The sequence below is a fragment of the Cryptomeria japonica genome, chromosome 5 (genome assembly GCF_030272615.1).
Source record: "Cryptomeria japonica chromosome 5, Sugi_1.0, whole genome shotgun sequence".
In the NCBI taxonomy this organism is placed as follows: domain Eukaryota; kingdom Viridiplantae; phylum Streptophyta; class Pinopsida; order Cupressales; family Cupressaceae; genus Cryptomeria; species Cryptomeria japonica.
In genome coordinates this window covers 549,335,114-549,355,247 of record NC_081409.1, presented here as the reverse complement: position 1 = coordinate 549,355,247, position 20,134 = coordinate 549,335,114, and the positions used below count along the sequence as shown (strand labels likewise).

The 20,134-nt window shown below is 38.0% G+C and overlaps 1 protein-coding gene across 3 annotated transcripts in view; it reads right to left on the bottom strand.

The window, feature by feature from the left end:
• Nucleotides 1-20,134, bottom strand: part of LOC131063487 (cytochrome c-type biogenesis ccda-like chloroplastic protein 2) — a 248,932-nt gene that overhangs the window by 134,280 nt on the left and 94,518 nt on the right. For all 3 annotated transcript variants that reach the window (XM_057997339.2, XM_057997332.2, XM_057997322.2), the window contains 2 exons: nucleotides 5,474-5,546; nucleotides 5,204-5,304 (listed from right to left, as the gene is read on the bottom strand). In XM_057997339.2, the coding sequence (XP_057853322.1) occupies nucleotides 5,204-5,304; nucleotides 5,474-5,546 (174 nt within the window). The remainder of the gene's footprint in view (nucleotides 1-5,203; nucleotides 5,305-5,473; nucleotides 5,547-20,134) is intronic.

Sequence of the window (20,134 nt, the reverse complement as noted above, 5' to 3'; positions counted from 1 at the left end):
TACTGTAGTAGCACTGTAGCGCAGCACTATTCACGTTACTGTAGCACGACACTATTCACGTCACTGTAGCGCGACACTATTCATGTTACTGTAGCAGCAAGATGGGAAGTCATTGTTGGAACATTATGTCAAAAATGCTGGAGTATTTAGTGAGTTGAAAAATCTGCTATGTATTTGATTTTATTAATTCTGGAAATAATATCATATCAGCAGTAGTTCAATCTTCATGTTGCATATTATTGTAATTTCCTTCTAGTTCATGTTATGTGATTTCAAATCTATGCAACGACTTAAAAACAAACAAACATTTCATTTCCGAAGCCATAAGGGGATTTGAACATTAAACGGAGAAATAAGGAGTTGGATGCAAACTGTTTGACTAAATTCCTATCAGCAGTTGGTTTAGTTTTTGGGCATTCTAGGGTGTCCATTACAAAAACCTAGAAAGTTAAGTGCCAAGCGAGCACATATTATAAATAGCAATTCTCCACAAAACCCACTAAAAGTGTTAGCTAAGCTCGCCAAAAGAATAGGAACACTCCCAACTAACCAATGGATGTCGAAAATGACACTTCTAATAATAGCAACTTACTAAAAATAGCATGTCTTGGACAATTTGTCCAAAATCACTCCAGAAAGTGTCGTCCAACTCCAATAATTGCTCTAAACCCATTGCCGTTGGTGACAATGCAACCCCTCTCTAAAATGATTGATACCAACTCAAAATAACAATATTAGGCTCACTACAAAGGACCCTAAAAATGGGAACATTACAAAACAAACTTTCCAATGCCATAAGAATCACAAAAAATGGAGATCCAAATAAATAGTTATGAGATCATAAACCAAAACTTAAAATCTAACTTCAACAAGCAATAAAATGTACCAATACAAAAGTTTGGGAAAATTACCTACACTAATAGACAATGCTCAAAACCAGCTTTTCGACGATACCTTATTTGCTAATTGTTGACAATATATGCCCAAGTTGTGTCAAAAGAAAAAAATAGTTGTGTTAGGGAAAATTAAGGCTAGGAGGCAAGGGATGTTAGGTCGTACTATTGATGTCATGTTGATGTCAACAAAAATCAACTGTCAATATATACCCTAATCATTGAAATATTATTTTGTTCATTGGGATATCCGTAAAACGTTGTTTATGTATCTGAAACCACCATCTAGAGGGAAAATATGTGATCAGGGCGAGAAAACTTCCAAAAATATTCACAAACCACCTCGGTTTCTAAAGGTTGTTTTTGATTGGCAAAGGCAGGTTGGAAATTGTTTCTAGTTATTGGGAACTGTTGTCAAAAAAGTTTGCACCCTTGCTAAGCTATCAACTCAGCAACCTTGTGAAACAAGGAAACAACCCCGAAGTGCATTACCTGGTGCGAAGGGGTTGAATCTCTAGAGTAGGCCGGCTTCCTTCTCAATCCAAGTGCAAGTGCTGAGCCAACTCAACACTCCAAATTATACTTCTAAACCTATCCTCATAGCTTGCAGAGGAAAAGGGAAGAGAGAAATGCTTAAAATGAAAGGAGGTGATGCACCAAGATAAGAGATGTTTCTCTCCCCACCCGAAATGGCACAAAGAATCAACTAAAAAACCTTGTGGATGCACAAACTTCAGTTGCATGAATGACCTCAACGCATCTATGGAGGTTAGAACTTGCTGAATGTCAAGAGGGGAGAAGGTTTCCCACAAGTCACACCCAGAAATAGGTTAACACAGCATATATATGAAAGAAAGCCACAAACATACACTTACAATGAAGGTAAGAACACATACACAACATGCATAAGTTTAAGTAAGGCAAGAATGATGATTTCAATTCATTATAAGGCCAATGGCCAAACTTACAGTTGCAAAAATACAAGATAAATACAAGTCTTCAAGAGAAGTGAAAGAGAATAGAATAGCTCAAGCCAACAGGGAGAGAACCCTTTACAATGAGACTTAGCAACCTTTATATAGAAAATTGATCGCAGAAGAGAGACCATTGGTCAAGGAAGAGAAGCCTTGACCCTTGTGTGTGCAGAGGAATGTCAGTCAAGGAGTGCAGGGAAGTGCATGCACCTGACATGGTGTACATGCAAGCAACCCGGCCATACCTTGAAAAGACAATCCCAAGAAGATAAGTACTTCTAGAAGGTGGAGTGCCTGACATTCCAAAGTCAAAGCATGCAAGCATGACATCAAGATCAATCAAGTACCATAAATAAGCATGGCCTTGTCCTCCACTTGATGTAAATCCTGCAAAAATCATTAAATGTGCCCCTGTAGCTCCATGAAAGAAATTGTACAAGTCGCAAGAGTTGTTGGGGCATTAAGGCTTTGAGTGTTGATCACACCATCTGGAAGTGTTCCAAGTCGTTAGAAATCGAAAGACTTTGGGAAACTTGGGTTTCCAGAGTTTGGGAGGAAAAGGCTTAGGAACTTGGGATCTTCAAGGTTCTGGAATTACAGGGTTCCGGGGAAAAGAAGACTTGGGAACTTGGGAACTTCGGGGTTCCGAGGAAAAGAAGACTTGGGAACTTGGGAACTTCAGGGTTCCGAGGAAGAGAAGACTTGGGAACTTGGGAACTTCAGGATTCTAGGGAAGAGAAGAGTTGGGAACTTGGGAACTTCGAGGTTCCGAAGTTACAAGGTTCTGGGAAAGAGAAGACTTGGGAACTTGGGAACTTCGGGGTTTCGAAGTTACAGAGTTTTGGGGAAGAGAAGACTTGGGAACTTGGGAACTTCCCTTCTGACAAGACAACACTTAAACACTTCACGCCTCCATTGGTTTTCTCCTTGATCAACTGGGGCAGCGCTGGTCCATGGAACATATCTCCGATCGGTTCTCACTGATGGACCAAGGGTGTCATAAAATGACAACAAGCACCAATATTTTGACATTGATTTTAAAAGGTTAGTTGATTAGTTGATACCTTCAATGGTGCATTAGCAGTAGGGTGCCACCAAAGTTGTGAGAAGACTACTAGCCCAATGGTAGTGAGCAGTAGTAGAAGAGAAGTCACTACAAAAGATTTTAAACACAAAGGAATATAAAATCTGCGCCACAAAAAAAGTAGTGGTAGTCGGTAAATTAACATCGGTCACTGAATTTTCAAAAAAAATTCTGAAAAAAAACTATAGCCATTGAATTTTCCAGAAAATTGCTGAAAAAAGACTATAGCACACAAAAAAGGCCACCCAAAATCACAAATGGCTACATCATAAGAGAAAAAAATATTGCCGCGAATTTCTTGGACTTTGATTTCAGCATTTGAATAGGTAATATTTGGATTGTGGATGTTCTAGATGCACCAATGAGGTTTGTTTTGCTCCAAGATGCACCATTTGATCGCTCAAAAATAAATATCTCAAAAAATGGACAAAATATTAAAAATTTAGAGCTCTAATACCATGTTGGAATTGATTCTTCAACCCTATAGCTCACAAGGATCACTTGTAATCAAACACCTATCATAGAATGAAAGGAAAAGAAATAGGAAATGCTATGGACGACAAAGAGACTATTGATACAAAAACAAGAATCACAATGAATATGTATTGAATGAATTATACAATAATGAATCCTTATAATAAGAAAAAGGCAAAAAACAACTCTAAATGAAACCCAGGGTGAGGATAAAATTAGATCATGGAATGTGTCCTAACCCTATGACTTGAGACAAAACAACACATGAGCTAAGTAGGCTTACGCATGTTGGTATGAAGAGGGACCTAATTAATTAGGAAAATACCCTAAGTTGCCGGTTCAGGTTCGGGCACCAGTTCGAATTCGAAGAACCAATACATCGGTACGGCAAAATTTTGTAAAGGGGTTTGGGTTCGTTAGTACAAAAACATGTGTGTATGTATATATATATATGTGTGTGTATATATATGTATATATACATATATGTACATATATATACATATATAAACAACAAAACCAACATAAACTTGTAATCATAGCATCATGATCATACCATAACAGCATCAAGTTTAATATCAAATGACAAAATATTCAAGTATCATTGTTTTAACTTTCAACAATTTACAGTTTAATCATCAAATGGATTCTCTAATTCATTATCCTCATTCTCCTCCTCATCATTGACGTTGACATTAGATGAACCAATGCCAATGCCACTTGAACTTGCACTATAAGTTTGCTCGCTATCCGAGTCATCAAATGCAACAAGCTGAGAAGTGAAAGCATCCAAATCAGTATGCTCTGGCTCTATATCCCACATCTTCGTTTCCCCTTGCTTGTAGTTATGTTGCTTGTGTGAAATGAGCCAAGTTAATGTTTTAAAACTCGCTTTTAGGGTTATATTTTAATTTTTTATGGTGTGGATTTCAAAAAAAAATTAAATTTTGCAAAAAAAACACCATTTTTTGGCCATCAAACCCTTGGGTTAGACCTGGTCAAAACCAGGCCTATGAATCACAAACCCTGTCCGGACTGCAGGTGGACCGGACCAGTACCAAGGGTCTAGGGGGGCAAACCCTGCAATTTAGAAAATACCCTTTTACTCTAGCATAATTACAATGATATTGTGTGTTATATCATTTGCTTGAGTGGCATATTGAATCTTATTTCCATTTTCGTACAGAAATAAATACTTGCAAAAAATCTTGACATATCATTGTTGGGCATTGATCTTGCTTGTCACAATAAAATGATCAATTTCTCATATTTCAACTATTTTGATCTTAGATGGAAATTTGATCTATGATTTCACATTTTGGACTCAAAAATGCTTGGTAATTTGAAAGTTATTTCCTAATGATGTTTGGAGCCTATTCCCATAAAGATTGCTTTACGTTTTGTTTGCCAAAAAAGATACTTCTACAGCTAAAACTTAAAACAGAAAATATGTTTAAAATTTTCCTCATACATAAAAGTAACACTTAGTAATGTTGCTAATATTATTTCCAAGGTAGACACATGTATGTCAAACAAAATACGGAAGTCAATGGTATTTCTATTGTATGTCCAGAATATATATCATGAAATTGAGGTTTTATGATGCCTTATTCGATGCATCCCTCATCATGGAGATCTTTGATGGATAATTGTTTGATCATTAATTATCTAACTTTTACTCATTGATATGCATATGGAATAAACTGTTAGGATCAATTATCTACATAATTGTGTCTATTGCATGCACCACAATTTGCTATAATCATATATCTTCACTATACCTTAGATGTTGCTACATAAGCAAGAAGTGATGCAAGAACAGGTGTACTGCATGGTGATGCAGCTAATGCAAAGGTCAAGCCTGCCAAATATGCTTGCACACCTACAAGTTGCAATACCAAATGTGACTTTTAAATACGTGCAGATATACCACAACTTTGAGAAATGTGATGATTAGAATGTCATAGCAAAGCAATAAACATTACAGAAAAACTTACAAATTGAAGTTTTGTTTTTTAAAACTTTAGGCAATAAGGGAAAAGAAATTATACTTGAAGGGAGGTTGGATGCAGCAGTACGTGCATCAAAATTTCCAAAAAAGGATGGAAGCTGCAATTCAATAATCTGCACAATGGAATTATTTTGGTTACTAAGGAACGTGTAAGGAAGAGGTGAAAGTAGCATAGTTCACATTTTTTACAAGCCAATTTCCAAAATAAGTATAGGATATGATATAAATGGATGCACATATCATGTATCTCATTTAAATCTTTGTCCAACAAAAGAAGACATGAACAAAAACAACATGCAACCTGCAAATAAAGAGTGACAAAATTGTCAAAGAATGGGATCTAACAGAATACATTTACTGATTTAAGAATTTAAGATCCATGAGACAGCAACTTTATATGGGAGAAAACATAGTTGTATATAACTAAACAAATTTATATAGAGCCCACTAGGATTTTCTAATCTGAAAAGGATCCCATTTTTTGTACTTCAGGGCATGATTTTTGAACTAGGACAACCTATTTTAATGCTAGAAAATGTTTAGGGTGGAAAATTCATGTGCAAGCTGTTGTCCTCATTTTTGAAAATTTAAAAACTAGAACAACCCCTATGAATTTTTACTCAAAATTCGTAGTTTACACCTCTTATGCTCGTTTTACAAGGCGATTTCTCTTCTAATGTGTTCATCTAGTCATGTGTGCGAGTTTTGGTCATTTTACTGAAAATATGATACAGAAAAAAGTAGAGATCATAGAGAGACTGAATCTAGAGAAGAAAGGAGGTCTACAGGAGGAAGACATTTAAAGAAATTAAATGATCTCAAAGAAGAAATGAAACATATAAATGAGGAATTATCAGCATATGGGAAGAAAATGGTTGCTTACAAAATCCCACCATGGCAACAAGAACGTTAGAATAAGCCAAAAAATAGTACCAGCAGGTTTGTTGAACATGATAAAAATTCAAACTCAAAAGAAGAATTTGATCCAAGGAATAAAATGACATTAAAAAACCAGAGTAATGATCAAATTGTTGTCCTAAAAAAACTAGATTTAATAAGAAATGATGTGAAAGAATTATCTAGGATGGTTAAGGAACAGAAAAAACAGATAAGAACTCTCAATCAATCTGTGGGAGAAAGCAGAGATGTTTTAATCAAGGCTGAAATAAATAAAAGCTACATAGAACCTGAAGAGCAAGAAAAAGAAAAATCCTCCATTGTTACACTATTAGTAAATAATACTCTATTTATTAGAATTTCTTTATGTTTTGAAGGATACAAGCCCATTGAATTTGATGCATTCATTGACTTGGGATCAGCATGATCTTTTGCTAAAACAAAAGCGATCCCAAAAATGTTTTGAAAGCCAAAACCAGAATTGAGGACATTCCATCACTGGAGAAAAATTAAAATGGGGCAGGTATGCACAAGATGTTCATATCAAAATTCATGGTAAAGAATTTATTAAGACTTTGTAGAATTCAATGATATGGATAGTGATATCTTACTAGGATATTTATTCTTGGTCAAATATGAATCTTTCATTCTTAAAAGAGCACAGATTTCTTTACATCATAAGGATGAAGAAGTTAAAATTCCAAATTTGAAAATAGTTACTTATAGATTGGAAAGATTAGGGAAGAATTCTACAAAAGAATGGGCAAAAGAGGTTTCAGAAGATAAGAATGAAAAATAATTAGCTCAAATTAGAGAAAGAATTGAGAAAGACTGTTGTACCATGAATCCTCTAGAATTTTGGTCTGCAGAACAAGAAGAATGTGAAATTAAGATAAGGCCAGAATGTATGTCCATCATACCCCATGAACCTGCATATTTACTAAGCCCCACTGAAGTCAAAGAAACGGATGAACATTTGAATGAGCTGCTAGAAGGAAATTTTATAAAAGTAAAAGTCCATTTGCATGTCCTGCATTTTTAGTAAATAAAAGAGCTGAAAGAGAGAGGTAAAAGAAGATTTTGCATAAACTATAAACCTCTTAATGAGATTATATTACCATTCAATTATCCCATGCAATTTAGCTCAGATTTAATTAGAAGAGCAGCAAATAAGCAGATTTTTTCAAAGTTTGATTGTAAATCAAGGTTTTGGCAAATTAAGGTTAAAGAAGAAGACAGGTATAAAACAGCATTCTCAGTACAACAAGGTTTATTTGAATGGAATGTTATGCCGTTTGGTTTATGTACTGCACCAGCATATTTTCAAAGGAGAATGGATTAGGCTCTCAAGCACTTGAAAGATTTGTGTGCTATCTATATTGATGATATAATTGTTTTTTCTAACAAAGTTACTGACCATATTGAGCATTTGAAGAAATTGTATACAGCCATAAAGAAAAATGGAATTTGCCTATCAACAAAGAAAATGGTGATCACTCAAACAAAAATAGATTTTCTTGGGTTACATTTAGATAAAGGAAAGATAAAGCTCCAGCCCCATGTGCTCAAAAGAATCCAGGAATTGCCAGATGTGTTGACAGACAAAAAACAAATTCAAAGATTTCTTGGAAGTTTAAATTGTGTGGGACCATTCTATAAAGAGTTGGCAAAAGACAGGAAAAAGATTCAAGATCAACTCAAGGAATCATCGTCATGTGCAGATTCGGATCAGCAAGATGGAAGTGAGCAAGAGGAAAGGGATGGCTTCCAGGTTCTTGATAACCCTTTCTTTGAAGTGGGTATTGAGAAAAGTTATGATAACCCTCTCTTCGTGATGGATGATAAAACATGTGGTGAAGTGATCAAACATCAGACTGAGTATGGTTTCCAGTGTATGGATGATGTGATGTCAAACCATGAGGATGTACCACATTTTGTGAATAGTAATCTTCAGAGGCTGCTTGATGCTGAATGCATAAGTGGGGTTGAGAATGAAGACTCAACTTTTGAAGTGTTGTATCAGGATGATTTCAACATCTTTGGCATCAAGGTGTTGTCTAAACATTGTTTAGTAGTTGTCCATGGTTTCATTGCAGTGGCAAGGAGTGAAGATTTCAGACTTGTTACTCATGAAGTAGGGGAGAAAGAAGGACTAGAACGTGTAAATGCTTGCTTGATAACCTATTCCTTGGGTTGAATAATAATAAGGCTCATGCTAGTCCATTTTGGGAGTTGGATTTGAGGACAACATTTATTCCATATTGTAATGTTGTTGAAGCTTTCATGGTTAGGCTTCAAGGGTTTGCTAGAGGAGACATCAATTTCTTAAGTATGCACTTGGTCCCTACTAGCACTTGGGGATGTGTTGAGTTTTCTTTTCAATTTATTGAAGATCACTTCCAGTTGGGTATCCAGGCTCGAGATCGTTAACATGGTCTGACGGAGCTTATTACATGTGGAAAGAAGGATCTTTGGAGGGATAAGGAACAAATATTCAGTCTTGATGGTGTTGTTCCCATCTTTACCAGTCATTTGATGGTTCTTTTTGCTCATCAACTAGTGGATTGGGAAGATGTTCTAAGCAAAGGATGGTTCTATGTGGAGTTGGAGTCACTAGAGAGGAAATTTCCAGCCTTGGAGATGAGCAGATGTGTTGTTCTGGATGACGATTTCTTGTGTTGCAGAACCTGTTCATCTTCTTAGATGCTGATTTTCCTAAAATCAGATCTCAAGTCAATCATTCAAACTAGGTGGGTTGCTGGTGTACTCTTTTTCAGACTTCACAATCTTCTAGCAGGACGGATTTATGGTCTCAAATGAGAGGTATGGTGAGTTTGGGCAATCAGTATCTGTGTATGGGAGGTGTTCAAGCTCTAACTAGTGGTTATTCTTATGCCCTCTCTTCTACTTATGATTGGGACAGCGAACCTTTGCTTTCTATGGTTCATCATTCTGAGGTGCTTGAAGTGGGAACTATAAGATATTTCAAAAGTCTCCATGGTTGTATCAAAATAATTCAATTGAGGCCTAGTAGATTCATGTGGAGTTATGAGAATGCGTTTGTTGAGCTCCTGCAAAGGATTGTTTTCCTCCTTGCAGGAAGATTTGGAGGTCATATTTATAGTCATGGCTCTCCTTGACACCTTGGGGAGATATGTTGTGGAGTTTGATCGTGAGTTGAGTAGACTATTTCCTATTGCCCAGGCTTGTGATAGACAGTGGCATTGTTGATATTGATTACTCAGAGCTTTATGGGCATGAGATGTGATGTCCCCTTTTTGTTGACATCAGATATTCAATGGGATTAGCCTATTACTGACCCTCATAGGATAATAAGATTGAATAGAGCATCATTTGAGGGATGCAGCTTGTCCAGTGGTCAGAGTTTTGTATGTTTGGCTTTCGTTCGGCTTCATTTGGACTTTGTATGCATTACTTACTATTTATAGTAAGTCAGAGATGTTAGAGATGGACCCCTGCTATTTTTAGTAAAGGGGTATGGTCGTATGCAGCTTCATCATGTCAGCTCCCAGTTCAGACGACGTTCAAAAAGGATGAGTAATAATGGAGATATTAATGTTTATTTAGTTTAAATAAACATTAATGGTTCTGAGCTTATATTATTAAGTTATAATATAAACTTTATATTATAGCTTAAGTGAGGGTCGAGGTATCATAGGTTGGGGCCATTGGAATTAATTAATTAGAGTCTCAAATCAAGGTAATTATTAAATGATAAAGTGCATCTAATTACTTCGACCATTGATCATTGATCATTGATCATGGATGTTAGACTCTCAAATCAAGGTAATTATTAAATGATAAAGTGCATCTAATGGATGTTAAATGCACTCACGAAAATCCAGAGGGAAAAGTAACAAGTGAAGTGTGGACCAGCAGTATTGAGACCAGGTCTATTTCAATTGATCTTCACCCAGTTGATGTTACAGAAGGTAGAAAGGAAGAAATAGTGGATTCTATAGGACAGGGTTGCAAGAGTCTCCTAGTTGGTGACATGAAGGTTATGATTGGGGACTCTTTTGATACTCCTAAGACTGAACTTATTTCTTTGCATGAGGTTAGCGATTCACCATCCACTGAGTCTACTTTTTGGAGTGTTGATGAGGAGTTTGGGTTGGGAACTACTGCTGCTCTAGTACCAAACCAGCAAGAGGACACTTTAGAAGAATATTTTGATGAGAGTCAAGCTCTCCTTTGGCAGCCCACAACTAATACTAATGAATTTTCCTTGGTCCATAAGTCTGATTTGGAGAGCCAACTTAAGGTTGGTGAAGATAAGATTGTTACAGCGTTGTCCCATTTTGATCAATTCTGCAAGATGGTGGAAACTCATCTATGGAAGGTCCAACTTGAAGGGAGATATAGAGGCATTGAGGAGGTTTCATTTATCTCTAATTTGCAAGCATTTAAGACAGCCATGGAGATTATGAAAAATAATTATTTAACTCTTCTTTCCGATAGAGATCACCTACTTGAATTGGGTGTTATATATTTTGATGCATTGAGAACGAAGGAAGAAGAAGTAGACTCACTTACTAATGAGCTCAGGAATACCAAGGAAACCCTAGAGGCTACCTTAGTGGCACTTCGGCTAGCTGAGAATCAGATTAGTGAGCTTAATTAGAAATCAAATTTGTCACACTCTACTTCAGGTCAACAATCAAATGTAACAATTGAGGAGGACCAACAGGTAATCGAAGTTGATGAACTTTGGGTGGATGAGATGGTACAGGAAGGTTTCGTGAACAACAAAGAGATAGATGCATATGAGCATGATGCTGATTGTAAATCAGCTGTCTCACATTACAATACAAATAGTAGCTTTGAAGTTAAGACTTTAACATGGAGTGCAAATCAGTTTCATCAGGTTGAACCTCTTGCTGTAGTCTATGAAAATGTGTATCCAGAGGTGGAGGCAGTAACACAAGCCATGGGCCAAGTTGATAGGATTGCCACACTTGTTGATTATCTCATACAACATTGGTCTCAAGATGGAGTTTCCATGACAAGCTTACAAACCATTAGGCATGCATTAGGAAGGATTAAAGCAGATATCTCGGTGTTACTTCCTAATATCGATCATGCCTCTTCATGTGATGAACAAGATGAATCATACTATATTGTGACTAATGATTTTGAGAGTGCAATATCCAGTGGTGCCAGTAATTCTACTATCACTGAGGTTGTCATTGATGATAGCACGTGGGTTGGTCGGAATGAGTATGATTCATCTACATTCGGTAGGCCGATTGTGTTAAGTGATGAACCATTAACTGAGGTTGTGTTGACGTGTATTTTGTACACTATCAAACACAGAATAAAATACCTAAAGGTACCTTATCCTCTCTTGAGTAAAGCCTCCGAATGCTGAAGATGTCGCGAAAAGGATCAATCGGGATGACTTCAAGGTTCTTGTATGTAGGGTCTCTACGTGTGGATAAGCTCTCTGTGGTATGATGTGATTTGCTGGAATCACAAGGGGACTTACATTTGATGATTGAACTTCTGATTTGCTTAGAATATTGCTGGAACACAGGCTCTTGCTAGCTTTGATTTGAAAAAAGGAAAAAAGACGAGGGCAAGGAAAGGATCTAATTCTAATACTAAAAATGTAGGAGCAATGAATGATCTTTGATGAAATTCTAACTAGGTCTTGTTTTGACATCGCAGGACCATCTCCACAAGGCTAGTGCGATCTTCGAAGGAAAGCTTTATGATGTTCAAATCATCACTGCAGGCCTAGACACCATCAAGCTGATGCATATCAATGAAGAAGCGATAATTGAAGTTAAGCTTAAGCTGAATGATTCCAGTTGACTACACAAGGCAAGTCTGCAATCAACAAATTGCTAGTAGTATGGATATACAAATTCCACCATCAATCAAGCACATTTCTTCCACTCATCTAATAATAAAATCAAACATGAGAAGTATAAAGACCACGCAAATTGTCGAATCGACCCATAAATTTCACCATTTCTTCAATGAAGTTACAAGTCTTTTACAACAACATCTTGGCAACAATCTTTGCCTTCTCTCTCTACTCTACTCTAATTGCTATTCTAATACTTCCAACTGCTTACTAACTCCCTCTAACTATTGCCTTTACAAAATGAAATGCCAGCGCTTATATAGTGCCCTCAATACAATTCGATGGCTTGGATCAATTCGAGATCAATGGCCAAGATTCAACAATGAAAACCCTAATTAGGGTTTGTTACAACCATTACATAACATTTAATGCTTGACCAATGATAAAATTGTATTGCTTGGACACATGTCCTCTCTAGAAAATTCCACCAATGGATAGCTGGGGTAGGTACATCGGAGTTTGTGCCACCTTCCATGAGTTAGGTATATTGAATCTGGACATGCTGAGGTGGACCACACTGATTGGAGAAGTGATGACTAGGATGCCACCTCGTCTGACACTTGTAACTTGGTAGATATTCAACTTGATGTTGTTGAGAAGCTAGCTTTAATTAATTCATCTGGAACTATCTGCTTCTTCAACGAACCCTTTGCTCTAACTTCTTGTGTCCTTGATGTGCAGGACGATTGATGTACCTCGCCTTGGAATACTAGATTGGAGAAGTCGCCCTTGATGACATTAGTGTCGTCCTTGTCGATGCTAGGCTGGAGGAGGTCGCCCTTGTCCTTGCTTGATCGTCCTTGATCTGGCTTGATTTTCCTTGAGGAGAATCTTCCGACTTGTAGATCTTTCGAGCCTGGGAGTCGCCATCTTGATACCTACACAACATTTCAAAATTAGTAATATATCTTGAAATCTAAAAATTAAACTTTAAAAGGAAGATTCAAGATTTTAATTTAGGAAACCTCATGATAAATCTTGAGTTATCATTTCCTAATTTAGGATTTTCAAAGCAAATTTAAATCTTCAAAAATGGTGCCAAGGTGATTACGCCATACCTCCACTTGAGAATTAATTCTAGAAAAAGATGCAAAAATAAGGTGAATTCGCTAGGTAAAATGTAGATCAAGACTCCCTTTAGCAAAATGCGCCTCCTTTAGCTTGGAAAATAACTCCATCTTCCTCTTCAAAAATCTGGAAATTCGCCTTCAAATGTCTTCAAAAATCTGGAAATTATCCTCCAAACTAGCAAGAAATACGCCTCTCCAATAGCCTTCAAGATGAATTTCGCCCTCCACTAGCTTCTCCACACTTAGTAGAAATTCGCTCCACTCCTCTGGATTTCGCTCCTCAAATTGCTCTCCAATTTCGCACTTGAAAGGATGATTGAATGATTTGAATAATGAAAAACACACCCCAAATATATAGAGCGCTCACCATTTCACCTCCCCATAGGCCGACTTGATGAAAATAGGCCCAAAAATAAATAAAACTAAAAAGGAAGAGGCCGACTTAATTAAGCAATAAAAAATGATACCTCAAGCGCTCTTCTTTTTAAATTTTAATTTAATAATAATTAATTTCGAAATGCCTCAATTAATAAAAAAAAAACGATTTTCCAAGGCTCAAAATTAATTATTAAATGTCATGCGCCTTTATTAAATGTCAATTTGATTTTCAAAATATTTTGGAGTTTTAGCGAAATTGGCATTTAATGTGTTTTAGAGGACATTGGCGCCTAGGCATGGTAAAAATATCAATTTGTTAATAACCTCGCCCTGGTCCCTTGGAGAGGGACAGGGGCGCCTTAGCTAATTGCCCTTAAAATTTGTGGTTCTCGCAACTCCATTCCACCTTGAAGCACTTTAAGTATCATTCCAAACTTGTGCCTTGACCTGGATTCGTCCCAATTTGGGGAGGAAGGCTTGTTAATGTGTTTTTCGCCCTGGTCCCTTGGTGAGGGACAGGAGCGATTTTGCTATTATGAGCTCACTTGTGCTTTGCTAGCCCTCGAAATTATCTTCAATGGATCAATAACGCCCACTCTCACTCACTTCAAACACGAAACTTGCCTTACCTTTGCAAGACATTTGCCTTGTTGGAAAATCGCTCTGGTTCTTTGATGAGGTACAGGAGCGCCTATTGTCTTTTGGGTTGATTCCCTCCTTTGTGGCCCACTCAAGTTATATTCAATGGACAGGACACACTTCCCTTAGCCTCTTCAAATCGTAAAATCACCTTAATCTTGCAAGGAAAATGTAAATTTGGAATTCAAGCTCCGGTCCTTCAGTGAGGGACAGGAGCGAATTTTGTCCTCTAGGCCAAATCTTTTCACTTTTTACCATGAAATGTCTTGGCTAAGGAAGATATCATCTTACTTCATGCTATGAATAAAAGTTAATGTCCAAAAAAGGTCTAAAAATTGTGCACATAAAGAAAAGCGCTCTGGTCCTTCAGTGAGGGACAGGAGCGAATTTGACCTTCTAGGCAAAAACTTCATCATTTCATTGTCTTGTCTGGATGCTCTATCATGCTCATTTCGTCCTTCACCATGCCTTTGATGTTCCAATTTGACCAAACAAGGTCAGGAATGACTCAAATAAGCCTTTTCGCCCTGGACCCTTGGTGAGGGACAGGAGCGCTTCGTCTTGGTCCCTTGGAGAGGGACAGAAGCAAAATTCGCTTTGGATCCTCAGTGAAGGACAAGAGCGAAATTTGACTTTTTAAACTCTCTATCAAGATAATTTTTATGGAATATAACATTTAAGTATAAGAAAGGAAATGTCACTTATACTTTAAGTTATATTCCATATATACTTTTAGGATGTTTGAGAGTGGTTTCAGACCTCCAGGAGTTATATTGCAAAATCTAGTTTTTGGAGGTTTTTCAGTTTCCAGACTTAGTCAAATTTCAGGATCAGGACATTCCAGACTTAGCCAAATTTCAGGATCAGGACTTTCAGACTTAGCCAAATTTTCAGGATCAGGACTTCACTCCAGCAGGACCTGCTATCCCATTGATCTCTCCGACAGCACTCATAATGCAAAGGCCAACTGACAAAACCCTAAAGACCTAAAAAAAAAAACCCTAAAAAAGCAAAAAAACAGGGGTCCCCATTTGCAATGGGGCGATGTGTGAAAACGTCACAACAGGTTGGTGCCTTTTATCGCATCTATACAGTGAGGAACGTGTTGTGCGTTGCACACGCTCCCTGTCGCCGACAGGGTCCCCCTTCCCTTTTTTTTGAGCCTTTCGTCTTCGCCCTATTGAGTTTCGCGTAGAGTGTCTTGCATCCTTTCGAGTGAGTCCGCGATCGGTCCGTGAAGTGATGATGTTGAGAGAAAAGAGCTGATGATTCCATTAGGCTAGTCTAGCCCTCGGGCACGAATTCCAAGAGATTGTTCAAAATTGTGAAATCGCCTTGAATAGGCGTAAGATGATAGAGGTTGGCGAAGCCCGCCAAGCAAAGAACAGCGCGTCTGAAGGTCGCATGACGACCCAAAATTGTCATATTTCGCATAAGAGCGATGAGATAGATTGCATGAGGTTTGTTTTTACGGAGTTTACGAGATTTGAACGAACGAAGATTTTTCGACAGCTGGAGAAGGAGCAAATTTCATTGCAAGATGCCAAAGTTGACAAAATCGCCCAGGGGACCGAATTTCGAACCCTGGGGTTAAAATGAGAGAAATTCATAAAGTTTGCAAAAATCGCCCAGGGGGCCGAATTTCGGACCTTGGGGTTAAAATGAGGGAAATTCACAAAGTTTGCAAAAATCGCCCAAGGGGCCGAATTTCGAATCTTGGGACCGAAATTTCAGAAAAGCTCCGAAAATTTGCAAAATGTGCCAGAGGTCCGAAAATACTTTAAGTTTGCAAAATGTGCCAAAGGTCCGAAATTTGATGTTTGCAAAAAAGCGTGAAAGGTCCGAAATATGATAAGTTTGCAAAAAAGCGTGAAAGGTCTGAAATATGATAAGTTTGCAAAAATGTTGAAAGCTCCGAAATTTGTTAATTATGGCGAAAGTGTCCAAATAGTTTGAAAAATGCAGGCATCCAAAGTTTACCTTGCTTGCGAAAGATTCCAAAGGTCCGAGATTCACCATCTAGGGCGAAAATCGCAACACATAAGGCAAGCATAGGGGATTCGAGATTGGTAAAATCCCCATTCACCCGAAGTTCACATCGCAGCACAGAAAGTTTATTAGACAGCAAAACACAAAAAACGTGAAGTTCGTGATTTAGGAGAAAGAGACGTGAGGTTTAAAAGTCTGCTAAACCCCCCCCCATGCCACGCGAAAATTTTCAAAACCCTCATAGCTCCGAAAATCGCATTTTAAGGTAAAGTGCGAAGTGTTTAATTTGGCAAAGCGCCTGAGTGTCGAGAATCGTGATTTAGAGTGAATGCAAAAAATTGATTAAAGTTTTAAATGGTCTTCAAACTCTCTGATTCACCGAAGTTTGCCATCCGCAGCCCCTCTTCAGAATCACGTTTCAACTAAATCACCCAAGGTAAATCGCTTAGTTTAAAACTCGACATTGCAAATTCTTTTCCAGCCACAACCGTGAAAATTTGAATTAGAGAGATAACCGTTGGAATTCAAAATTTGCAGAACTATCCATTCGTTCTTGCACAGCAAATCAGGCAGTTTCTCATCGTCCATTTTCACCAGGTAAGTACGCTCTACCTCTCTTGATCGTCTGAAATATTTACAAATTGGATGCATGCCTGTGCAAAAGTGATTAAAATGCTTAAATCTTCAAATTCGCATCTTTTTTCCGATTATCAAGGCATCATGCAAAGCAGTCGAAATTAGAATTTGCTCCTAAGATTTAACCAGAAATTGCATTTTCAAACTTAGGAGAATTTTTCGAGCTTTGTCCCTTTTGAAAATTAATCCCTAAAATGCTTAAGTATAAATTCGCGATCAAAAGCTTCGTGAATAAATGTTTTGCTCAATCAAGCTCTCAGTCAGCAATGTTTCGCTGTTTCCAATCCAAATTTTGAATTAATCCTTGAATGCTGGCATATTCTCTATCTAACCCACCTTACTTCTTTTATATTGCCCAGTAATCCGCATCCGACTGTGCAAGATAAATGCCTAAATCGGCGGTAGAATCATCAAAAACGCCCGCTACAGCCGAGACATCGCGAGCATCCAAATCAGATATCCCACGCAAAGTTGAAAGGATGAAGTACTAGTATCAAAGAGGGGGATTGAAGGAGTCAAAAGTTCAAAGCGTCTGGGACAATGTTGATGATACCGACCTAGGCCATATTGACATCCAAGACTTCAGGAATCGGGTCTTCTCCCTGTTGTGCGAATCGCACACCCATCCCCGTCTTGGACAGGGATTCCCCAGTTTGTGCCTTTCTGTCCTTGCGGAAGAGGAAGGGGATATGAAGGGTCAAGTGCCGCTAAAACCAAATTCGACCTCTAGGGCCATATTGCATTACAAATGCAGATGCTCTAAATGTTGTCTCAGACTTTCCATGTGATTCACCAAATTCACTTAGCTCAAATGCAGCAAGCTTTCCAACCAACACATCTCTTGTCACTGTAGTCACACTCCGGATCTCATCAATAGCAGCAACTTTATGTTTATAAGCAGGAGGCAAAAATCTCAGCACCTTAGCAACAATTTCATCTTCCTCATTGGTTCCACCAGCACATCTGATACCTAGGACAAGATCATTCACCTTAGCCATGAAAGAGTGTATGTTCTCATCATCTCCCATCGTCAATGTCTCATACTTTCCTTTCAAACTCTGCAACTTAGCAACTTTCACTTGTTTATCACCTTCATACAGGATCTCAAGCTTCTTCCAGATCTCATGTGCGATCTGAAGTCCCATTACATATGTCATCTCAGAATCAGTCAAGGCACTAAGAAATGCTTCCTTTGCTCTAATATTATGTTCAGCTTCCTTGACCTCATTAGGAGTAGACGGTCCGTTCTGAGGAACAATATAGGCATTCTTTGTAATCTTCCAGTAATCTTCTCCAACACATTTCAAGTGCACTTCCATCCAGTTCTTCCATATAGTATAATTACTTCCATCAAACCTCGGACTGTTCTTCTTGAAGAGAATACCTTAAGCTGCCATCCTAGATCTCCTCAAGCGATTAAGCTTCTACCGAAGGATCTAGCTCTGATACCAATTGTTAGCAGCAATCAAGAAGGAAGACTGAGAGTAGGGGGGGTGAATCAGTCTTCACCAAATACACAAACTTAACCACCAAAAACAGATCTGATAAACCGCAACAATAAGACAAATAAGCAAATTGAAAGCACAACACACAACACCAAGATTTTGACGTGGAAAACCCAGTTAAGGGAAAAACCACGATGGGAACCTACCCATAGTAAGATGATACTTTGTAGTAGTATGTGAAAATATTACAATGGGGAATGCACATACATTCAGGCACACTGCCTAGAGCTCACTGCTCAAATATAATGGCCCGAAAAGCTAAAACCCTCAAGGAAGTCTCACTGACTTACAATAAGATTCGGACTGCAATCCAGAAGAAATGAACTAAAAGAATAGCATCTCCAAATGACTAATTACAGTTCAAGTTAAGCACAGTTGTCTGCCCTGCAACACCAATCTCACCTCAATCTCAACACCGAAGGATAAATCACTTGTTCGCACATACACCTATCTCTGATGATGCAGACACAACATCAACACACAAACTACATGACAATAACACCTATATATACAATTCATCAACCTCGATAACAAGGCCGACTAAACCCTCAACCCTCAACTTATAATTACAAAATTACATCACACGATACAAAGATCGACCACCGGACCAATATAATGATTTACATAGCATAACATGGACCTAAATCAAATTCCCAAACACACAACTCCACTGGAAATCACGCCAAGATCAACCGCAACACGCTACACCACCAAGAAAACCGCATAACACGAAAATCATCACCAGTTGATGCAAACCATCAAAAACTCGCACAACGATCAATGCGGATCGCCAAAACAAATAGGACATGAATAAGAAACACCAGCAAGCACATTAGAATCATCAGCAATAGCTGCGCCAACACCACTTTTCAAATCTTCATCGGTCAACGTCTGAAAGCACAAGAACACAACCGATCAACAACTGTCACGAAGAAAGATAACTTGCAGAGCACCAAATCACGAACCATCTGAAATGAAGATACACAAGACCATCCCAAACAATATCCCAAAATCTCAGCACAAGATCCGACCACACCGGAATATACCGGAGGATATACCAAACTCTGCAAAACAGTAATCAGCAAAACAATATTGCAAAACCAGATCATAAGATCTTCCCAATCTGCAATCACCAGAGCAATACACAGGAATATGTTCACATCAATGCCAACAACATATCCTAGCAGCGGCAATGACCAACAATATCCAACAATATCAGGTCTACTATGGGGGTCGAAGAGACCTACTGAACCTCAGATTTTCATTCATATCTCTTGATTCAAGAGGCAGATTTTGTGGGTGTTGGTGCTTTGGATTTCTTTCCCCAAGACAATCATTTTCATCACATATTTGGCACTGAGGCCTGCTGGAATTATTTTATATTTCATCTGCAACAGCAATAGGGGTGATTTTGAAGAAATATCCGATTTGGCAAGAGGAAAGCTCATAGTGGAGAGATATTGCTTGCTTCTTCATTTATCTGGCTAGGCGACTTCAAATTTGGTTCATTTGTCCATCATTTTATGTCCTTCTTACAGACAGTTGAATGTTCATGGCTGCCCTTTGTTCTAAGAAATTCTGAGTACTAAATGTCAAGAGTCTTGGTCATTAATTGAATGAACCTATTGGATTACTATCTTTTGAAATAAAGGGGAAATAAGGTTGAAGATCTCAGTTGAATGTTATTTAAGGAT